Source organism: Aptenodytes forsteri, unplaced genomic scaffold (assembly GCF_000699145.1).
Source record: "Aptenodytes forsteri isolate BGI_AS27 unplaced genomic scaffold, ASM69914v1 Scaffold68, whole genome shotgun sequence".
Classification (NCBI taxonomy): Eukaryota; Metazoa; Chordata; class Aves; order Sphenisciformes; family Spheniscidae; genus Aptenodytes; species Aptenodytes forsteri.
Genome location: NW_008795382.1, coordinates 2988699 through 2997493, shown reverse-complemented (window position 1 = coordinate 2997493; position 8795 = coordinate 2988699). Strand labels below are relative to the sequence as shown.

Sequence of the window (8795 nt, the reverse complement as noted above, 5' to 3'; positions counted from 1 at the left end):
AAAAAAAAAAAAAAAAAAAAAAAAAAAAAAAAAAAAAAAAAAAAAAAACACACTTGCAATTTGATTATTAACTTTTTTAAGCTGCTTGGGTCTAGAAGCAGCTTCTTCCTGAAGAGGAGCTCTTCTCCCGCTCCAGCACTGTCAAGGCTGGACGTGCCCCAGGGTTTGCCCTTTGCCTGGCCGTGAGCTAAGGGAGAAAGGTTGTGGTTAGGAAGGTGACCCTGTGCTGGGGCGAGTGTGGGCTTGGTGCTGGGGGAAAAGGGCTGTTTTGCTGTGCCCTGCGTGATTCAAATAAATGGTATTTGGCTTTTATTTGGCTTTTCAATGGGCAGTCTCCTCTGGCAATGGGGACATGGGAGATCTCATCCAGAGAGAGTGGAAACCCTTCAGCTCTGGGATGCCTAGACCTAGCAGCAAGACCTGAAATATGTAAGAACAGATAAAGCATTGGGCTTTCCAGCCCTGTAGTCAAAGTGACTTTGAGGATGTGCCTTGCTAATCACTTTTTTTCTTCCTCTTGCTTAGGGTATGCTGGTGGAAGGCCCACCTGGTCCCGAAGGCCCGGCAGTAAGTGGCACTTTGTCTACACCTTGCACCGAAGGATGCGCGTGGCTCTGGGGTGCTGGATGCATGTGGAGGGCTCAGCACGCAGCTGTTCCCGGGCTCTATTGCTTCCATATGCCATGCATGTGTACAGAGCGCTTCGGGGTCGATTTTTCTGGTGCAAAAATAAACAGAAAGCTCTAATTCTTTTCCTGCTCGTTGTACAATATGTTACAAATAATAACACATTTTCCTTTAGTGGCTTATTTTTTTCTCTTTTCTATGCTAGGGCCTTCCAGGACCTCCAGGACCAACTGGACCCGTGGGCTTAATGGGTGACCCTGGGGAGAGAGTGAGTACCCATGTTTTTCTCCTCTTTGGCTGAAGCCTTGAGTTGTTTTGTGTGTGCAAAACGGGACTGTGGCGTATCATTGGAGCCCTAAAATACTGCTCATCCTGTAATAGCAATCTCCTCTGAGTCAGCCCCAAAAGGAGCTTATGGTAGGGTACAGGGCAGACCTTTGCATGCAGGGGCAAAGGGCTGGGGAACAGCCACGCTAGTCAAATGCGTGAAGCAGTTTTCTCCAGGTTGAAACCAAGAGTAAGGCTGACAAACCCTCTGCGCTCTGCTTGCACCCTTTGGCACGTGACTGCTTGTTCCAGTGCGGGAACTGGGCTGTGGCACTGGGAAAACAGGATAAGCAAACACAGAAAATAGCTGTTAGCACAGTAAAATGAAGTTCAACGGCAATTCTGCGTCCTCGTTCCAGCTGGTGTTGTGAGTTCTGGTAGAGGGTTTGGTTTTGTTTAGGTCCAGGATGGTCCCAGGGTCATGCCAGCACCCCTGCTGCAGGTCTTTCCTTACATTCGTTTTGTGTCCCAGACTGCTCCTGGTGGGAAGGTGGCTCTTGTGCAGCACCTCGCCTTTTCTGTAGGTGGATTATTGGTCTGTACCAGCAAGCACTAGAGACTGATTTATGTGCTTTAGCAATGCAGTAACTTAGGTTTTGCATGTTTGGTTTTGATGTTACTTTAAATCGGTTTTGCCCCTAGCAGCCACTGCTTTGTAAACTGCTGCCTGCAGAAGCCTCCAGCTTCAGGGTGTCTCATCGAAGGCAGCTGCTGCCTCCATGCCCTTTTGTGGACTGTGACCCCAAATCCCATAGTTTAGCACCGCGCTTTGGTCAGAGTTGCATATTTATTCGTTCTTGCTGAGTCCTCACCTGGGATCAGGAATGACCTGTGTTTTGGGAGCTGCTGAACTCAAGCCTGGGGTCAGTAAGTGGTGCACAAGCACCATTCGAGCGACAATCTGTGTGCTTGGCAATGCTGACAATTAAAACCCATTCTCCTCACTCCCTGAGCCGAGTCTAAGTGACCCTCATACCAATGCACTCCTCATTTGCTTTTGTTTGCTCACAGTTCAAGCCTATTCCCCCTCCCTGGCAGAGGCAGCCCGGCGAGAGGGTACCCGTGCGCAGCTGCCTGGGCAGACGAGGATCAGGCTCCATGCTGCTCCCAGCCCTGCACCCAGTGGGAATTTTGGCCTGACATCTAGTGGAAGATTCACTATAGCACAGATGGGCTCTGGCTTTGCACAGAGGCTGAGGTGGGATCAGCCTCGGCTGCCCGAGCAGCTCGGTTTGGGTCTGTAACTAGAGGAGTGCACGCAGTGCCCTTGAGCAATACTAGTTTAGGTGATGGAGCACCAAAACCAGGGCTGTGCTGACAGGAGAAGAGAGCGGTTCCTGTCTTGGCGCAGCTCAGCGGAGCGACGTGTGGGGCCGCAGGCTGGTGCAGCAGCGGCACAGGGGGACATGCATACCAGCAGCAGTCGTCTTGCATGAGTAAATTCATTGATTTCAGCAGGTTTGCCTGAGCAAAACAAATGGAGTTTGGAGCTAGACACTGTTTTGGTGCCTTGGCGCATCTTGATGCTGAGTGCAGTCAAGTATGCTTTCAAAAGAGCTTCTAGTGTACTGCTGTTTCATCTGGGGAATGGGGCTCCCAGCAGCCCTAATGCCAGCCTCCACCTGTAGCTTGTTGTGGCCTGAGACATCCTGACAGTCCTGTTAGCAAAAAGGGCAAAAAAATGTGCCTACAGGTGGGTTTCTGAAGGCAGGCTTAGTTGGAGGTCTGTTTTTTCCAGAGTTTCTCCTGGAAAGCGCAGGAGGGAGGAGAGCAGCAGTGACACAGATCACAGGAGATGTGCCCGAGCACACAACATCCCGCTGCCGTCAGCGCTGTCACCTAGAGAATGCAAAACACCTTTCCAAGGAAGGGAGTGCTTATCAGCAAATGCTTCCCTAATCTGATCGCTTGAGGTCCTGAGCATGTTTTTCTGGCAGATAAGGCAGCCCGCCACCCATGGCAGGCTCGCGTGCACCGCAGCATCCTTCACCGATCCAACAGTTGGTTTCCAGATGGGGAACTGCATCCCGTTTGCCTCCTGAGTGCCCGGGAAGTATAAGCTGGGGTGACCCAGGCTCTTTGAGTTTGTAGGGCTTCCTACTCTTCTGGCAGATTTTGGGTCGAATTCTGCCCAGACAAGGTGGGAAAAGCCGACGACCGGGTTCAAATGGGAAGGTCTGGATAGGTAAGGGGTGTTGTGCTGTTCTCATGTGTGTCTTAGCAGTTGCAGCAATTAGCTGTGCTGTTAAGAATCATAGAATCATTGAGGTTGGAAAAGACCTCTAAGATCATCGAGTCCAACCGTCAACCCAACACCACCATGCCCACTAAACCATGTCCCTCAGCGCCTCATCTACACGTCTTTTAAATACTTCCAGGGATGGTGACTTAACCACCTCCCTGGGCAGCCTGTTCCAATGTTTAACCACTCTTTCAGTAAAGAAATTTTTCCTCATGTCCAACCTAAACCTCCCCTGGCGCAACTTGAGGCCATTTCCTCTCGTCCTGAAGGATTCATATTGTGGCCTTGTGCTTTTTTTAACTTTCTTTTTTGTCTTAATTGAGTAACCTAAAACCCAGAAAGAATAGGAAGGGAGTGTTCACTCCATTGCAGAGGATCAGAACAAGATCTCACCTCTTAGCCTTGTTTTTAATGCTGGAGCGATGCCAAGGTTTGCCCTGGCTTCTTCTGTGGTTGCCATCAGGTGTGCATCAAACCCTCTGGTTTTCATTTCTTCTGGCTCCTGGCCTGGCTGTGGGCACAGCAACACCAGCTGAGGCACCTCTGGAAGCGACCGAGCACGGTTATACACAAGGATGCAGGAAGGGATGTATCAAAATATGAAACCACAGATTAGACAGGCTGAATATTTTTCCCTAAGTCCTTCCTGGCCCAGCTCTCTGCGTGGGTTAAGTGGACACTGAGCCACTGTGCCTTAACTTGGAGAGGCCTTTTTTTTTTTTTTTAAGCTGGTGTTTACCCTTCCCTTCTCCCCTCAGCTTTTAAAATCCATCTGTGTTGCCTTTTCTGTCCTGTGCACCCTTGAGCTGTTGTCCTTCCCTAGCGCTGCCCTTGCCATCATTCCTCTCCCACCCATCGAGGTGGTTCTCCATCCCACCTGCTTGTCAGCAATAAGCAAGAGATGGGAAACTGTCCCTCTGCAGCTTGGTGCTCTTCCGAATGACCATCCCATTGGGGTGGATTTGGGACCCCTGGGGGCATGGGCAAGGGGGGCTTGTGTTCCCAGCTTTCCTGCCTGCTGGAGGACAAAGTAACCAGCTGGCTCCAAACCTTCATTATTCACCTCCCAGCCTGATGACGTTCATGTTGCAAAATACAACCACTGAGAGAAATAAAATCACTACTTCCCAGTGCAGGCCCGTGTCTGCTGTGGTTTTAAGGTGTACTTGAGGAGGTTACTCAGGTGTTGGAGCATTCTTGTGGCAATGACCCTAACCTGGGCCCTGGTTTGTTTTTTGTTGTTTTTTTTAATTAAGGCTCTTTGCCTTGTTGGTCCCCTGGGGACTTGGCTGGAGTCCCTTGGCTGCTGTGCTCCTGCGTCCCCCCTGGAGCATTGCTGTAAAGACCCCCACCTCATTTACACTCCTGGTGTATTTATTGTTTTTTGATGGAACAGTAATAAAGTTTCCTGTGGTTGTGACATGATTGAGAACGAGAGGCCCTGACTGTGCTCCATCGATTGGTGCCTGCAAGCTCAGAAAGTCAATACGCAGCTGCAGGCTCAGCCCATGGCCGGGAGCCAGGGCCACTGCTCAGAGAGGTTGGCTTAACCCTTGAGACACTGCAGTCCTGGTTCTTCCTGCCCTACTCCAGCAGAAGGACCAAGGGAGGGCTCTGCATCCTCGGGTGTCGGACTTCATAGAGGATGGGCAAGCTGGGCAAGGTCCCAGCCAGTGGTTTGCATCTTGCGGTGGTCTAGGATTAGTCAAAAGAGCTGTGTGGCTTCATCAGGCTCTTGGTGAGTCTTCATCCTGCATGGGTTCTATATGTTGCCTAGCTTTCTCTTCTCCCCTTGATGCGCTGCTTCTGTGCCAAAGAATTCATTTGCCTGGCAGGATGGATGCTGACCCCGGTGACAAGGGAGTCTGCATTTCTGCCATTTGTCCAGGCAGATGCAGGCGTTTGCTGGCCAGGCTCCTCTTGAATGGCCGTGCAAAGCCAATCAGCAGCAGACACACTGTCCCTGATGATGTTGCTCCGCACCCTGAAATGAAAGGTGTAATTTGCATTCTAGCACAGACGGCAGATCCTGCTTTTCTGAGTGTCCAGAACAGAATGTGATACAACATATTGTGCATAGAGAAGTGATGAACTTGCAGAGCCAGGAACTGCAACTGTATTAAAATACTCCTTTTCAATTAGAGCAGCTCCTCTTTTAATTTGTTTATTATTAACCCTGCACGTAGCTCATGAATTTACATGACGCTTATATGTGTACAGTGAGGAACACTTCCTATGCCTGCATCTGATAGACTTTTTATTTGCAATCAGGCAGGTGCACTGAATTAATATACCAACAACATTCAGCTATGTTAATATTGGCCAACACTCATTTAGCTCTGTTTTATTCATCATGTCAGTTTGTTCATTTATCCCAGTTATTTTACAATGTGAAGAAGAGTTTGCGTCACCGGCAAAGCTGCAGAGCAGCCTGTTTGTGGGAGGTTTCAGAGGACTCATCTTGGGGGAGGGCGGTCTAGGATGACTTAGGCAGGTTTCTTCCAGCAGTGGGAAGAAGAAAATATGGCACTTTAAGAGACCAGAGAGCTATTTCATGGGAACTTCGGACTGGAATGAAGAAAGTGGGGGAAAATGCAGCTCCTTTGAACAAGATGAGCTGCAGCATTAGAGCAAACTGCAGCTCTGTCACCGACCCCGCTGTGTGTTTGGAAATCTGGGGTGTCTTGATCAGCGTGCCTCTGGGGGAAGGCTGGTCGCAAAGCAATAGCTATAGCTTCCAAGACTATACAATCAGTGCGTCCCAAAGGACTCATTCCCCCTGAGGACAGTTTTGCATCTCAGAAGTGTACTAGGTCCCTGAAATCCTTATTGGGGTTCTGAAAGGCTTGACGTTTTCAGGGTGCCCTCTTTTCCATCAGACGGCAAGCGCTGCCTTACCTAGAAGACCCCAAATACTGTGAGAAAGATCTTCTGTTCCGTAATTTTCTGACCAGGGCTGAAAATGGCAGAAAAATAATTCTGGAGAGACACTTACAGCAAATTTTGAGGCTCAATACTGTGGGCTGCTGGGCACCACTCTGTCACTCAAGGAGCCCGGGCACTAACACACTGAGGTTTCAGTTTAAACATTCCCTTGAAATACTGCATTAGTGTTTGCACTCGGCATGGCATTTTAGAGCACTGCACCAAATGAAAGTTGAAGTCTCCATCCTTGGCTGCTATATATCAGCAAATCTCTATTTACATAATGAGTGACACAGATTTACACCAACTGAGAGTCTGGCATGCTGCATTTCTTAAAGGCATTCGTGAAAGTAAATTTAACAAGTCCTTTATGGGTTTGATTTTCCTCTGTACCGTTGCCCCCCGCCGCTCCACCCCACAAGGAAAAGACCTCACGCACTCAACCTGAAACAAAAAGAGGCGTTTATGTATAAAAACATTGCATCAATGTTTGTCAAGCAGAGTACGCGCAGAGAGATAAACAAGCTCATTCCTGATCCATCATATGCAGGACTGGAGTTAAAGGAGGAGAGAGAGAGGGGAAGAAAGTTTATTATATAAAATGAGTCTGGCCCAAATGATTTCTTGTGCTTCTGCTCCAACAGATGGGACTGCCCTCTGCACCTCATCAGCGGAGTCAGGGACTCTGGTGTCGGCCAGACTAAGTAAACAGCGTGAATGTAACATCATGAGCTTGTCTTGAAAAATGGATGGGCTGGTGTGTTATGCAGTCTCCCTTTGGCGCTGAGGGAGCTGCTGGGTCCTTTTTTTTTCTTTTTTTGCTGATAAATCACTGGCTGCAGTGCTGTCTGCTGCAGCGCTGGGAGCAGCGTTGTTATTCCAGGCCGGTTGCGGTGCAGACCTTGGCTCCTCATCCACAGCGCTGCTCTGCCCTGTAATTGTGGTGCAGGTCCAGCCGCAGCCCGGCCGGAGCGATGCACGGGCTGGGGCAGGGTGGAGTAGCAGCAGCTCTTCACCCCCACCCTGGTGCTGGGCTCTAATTTAGTGCTTGAAACTTTGCCTTGAATATTTTGGGTTCCTTTTTAAGAGGGAGACGACGAGGGAAATGTTAAGTTGAACATGGCATAGAGGGAATGGAAGAAGAGGGAACAAAGAGATTGAGAAATGCACCAAGGTCTTGCTGGAAGACAGTGGGGCAAGGATAACACATCAAACACTTTGGTTTGGTGGCTTGGTTTTTTAAAACGTTCTGATTTTTAGGAACTGTTACCTATTTCTCTTTCCCTCCTCCCTTTCGACCTTTATCCGCTTCCCTTTGCCTTGTGGGGTGAGCGTGCAACTTTCCGGGGCAAGGTCTGGCTCTTCTGTGTCCCTGTAGCGTGTCCATATAAGTCTGTGATTTGTGGCAGGGTTTTATTTTTACTTTGGTGTCTGCACAGGCTGAAGGGCTTTCAGGCCAGGTTGAAGAGAGCAAGAACTAACATAGATGTTTGTTGCTTGCCCTTCTAAGAGCTTTGGTTCTCCGCAGATAGATTTATTATTGGTATTTACTAAATAAGGGAGTGTCCAAGTCCTAAAGCTTGAGCTGTTGGCCAGGCGGTCCTGTCTGTCTCGCCATGAAATGAGCACCAGGGCTGCTCTTCGCCTCACTGGGATGTGATCAAGTCACTCTTGCCTTTGGCTCCTTAAGCTGGTGTGAAAATTGGAATTAGGCGTACACGTTGAGTAGTTGGATGTCATCCTCGTTTGCATGTGGGATTGCTGGATGGATGTGCAAATTTGGGTTAACTTAAACTTTTTGCCAAGTACACAGTTGGGAACACAAATAATCTATGGGCTGCCTTAGGAAAATTGGCCATATTTGATTATTTATAGCTTCATCAATAGATCTTTTACTGCATACCCGTTTCTTTAGTACAAGTTAAAGATACTCAACTGATGTTAATCAGCACAGCTCCATTGAGATCCTCAGGGTTTTGCTGATTTACAGCTGCTGACAGGATCACTCCCTTGTAGATGGAAGTAGCCTCATAGGACTGAAAAAAAAAAAAGAGAAAAATGGAATGACCCAGATGACTGAACATGTATGGAAATGTATTTATCTTTCTACATTTCTGTTTCACTGACCTGAGTTATGAAGTTTCATATACTTTTTTAAATAGGTTTTAACAGACCCAACTAAGCATTGATTCCATTAACTTGGAACATTGCAGAGATTTTTATTGCTTGCTTAAAAATTGCATATGGCAGACCCTGAAAATACAGGGGCCAGGATGTAAGAAGAGGGAATTGCTAAGAAAAATTGTGTGCGCTTACAGGTGTATGTCCTAATTTCAGCTGGGATAGAGTTAATTTTCTTCCTAGTAGCTGGTACAGTGCTGTGTTTTGGATTTAATATGAGAATAATGTTGATAACACACCGATGTTTTAGTTGCTGCTGAGCAGTGCTTACACTAGGCAAGGACTTTTCAGCTTCTCATGCCCTGCCAGCGAGAAGCTGGGAGGGGGCACAGCCAGGACAGCTGACCCAAACTGGCCAAAGGGACATTCCATACCACGTGACGTCACGCTCAGTCTAGAAACTGGGGGGAGTTGGCCGGGGGGCAGTGACCGCTGTTCGGGAACTGGTTGGGCATCGGTTGCGGGTGGTGAGCAATTGCATTGTGTATCACTT

At 48.4% G+C, this 8795-nt stretch overlaps 1 protein-coding gene across 1 annotated transcript in view; it reads left to right on the top strand.

The window, feature by feature from the left end:
* COL5A1 (collagen type V alpha 1 chain) overlaps positions 1 to 8795 on the top strand; it is a 124432-nt gene that overhangs the window by 45446 nt on the left and 70191 nt on the right. Inside the window, exons 9-10 of the mRNA XM_019472435.1 lie at positions 526 to 567; positions 833 to 895. Coding sequence (XP_019327980.1) covers positions 526 to 567; positions 833 to 895 — 105 coding nt within the window. The remainder of the gene's footprint in view (positions 1 to 525; positions 568 to 832; positions 896 to 8795) is intronic.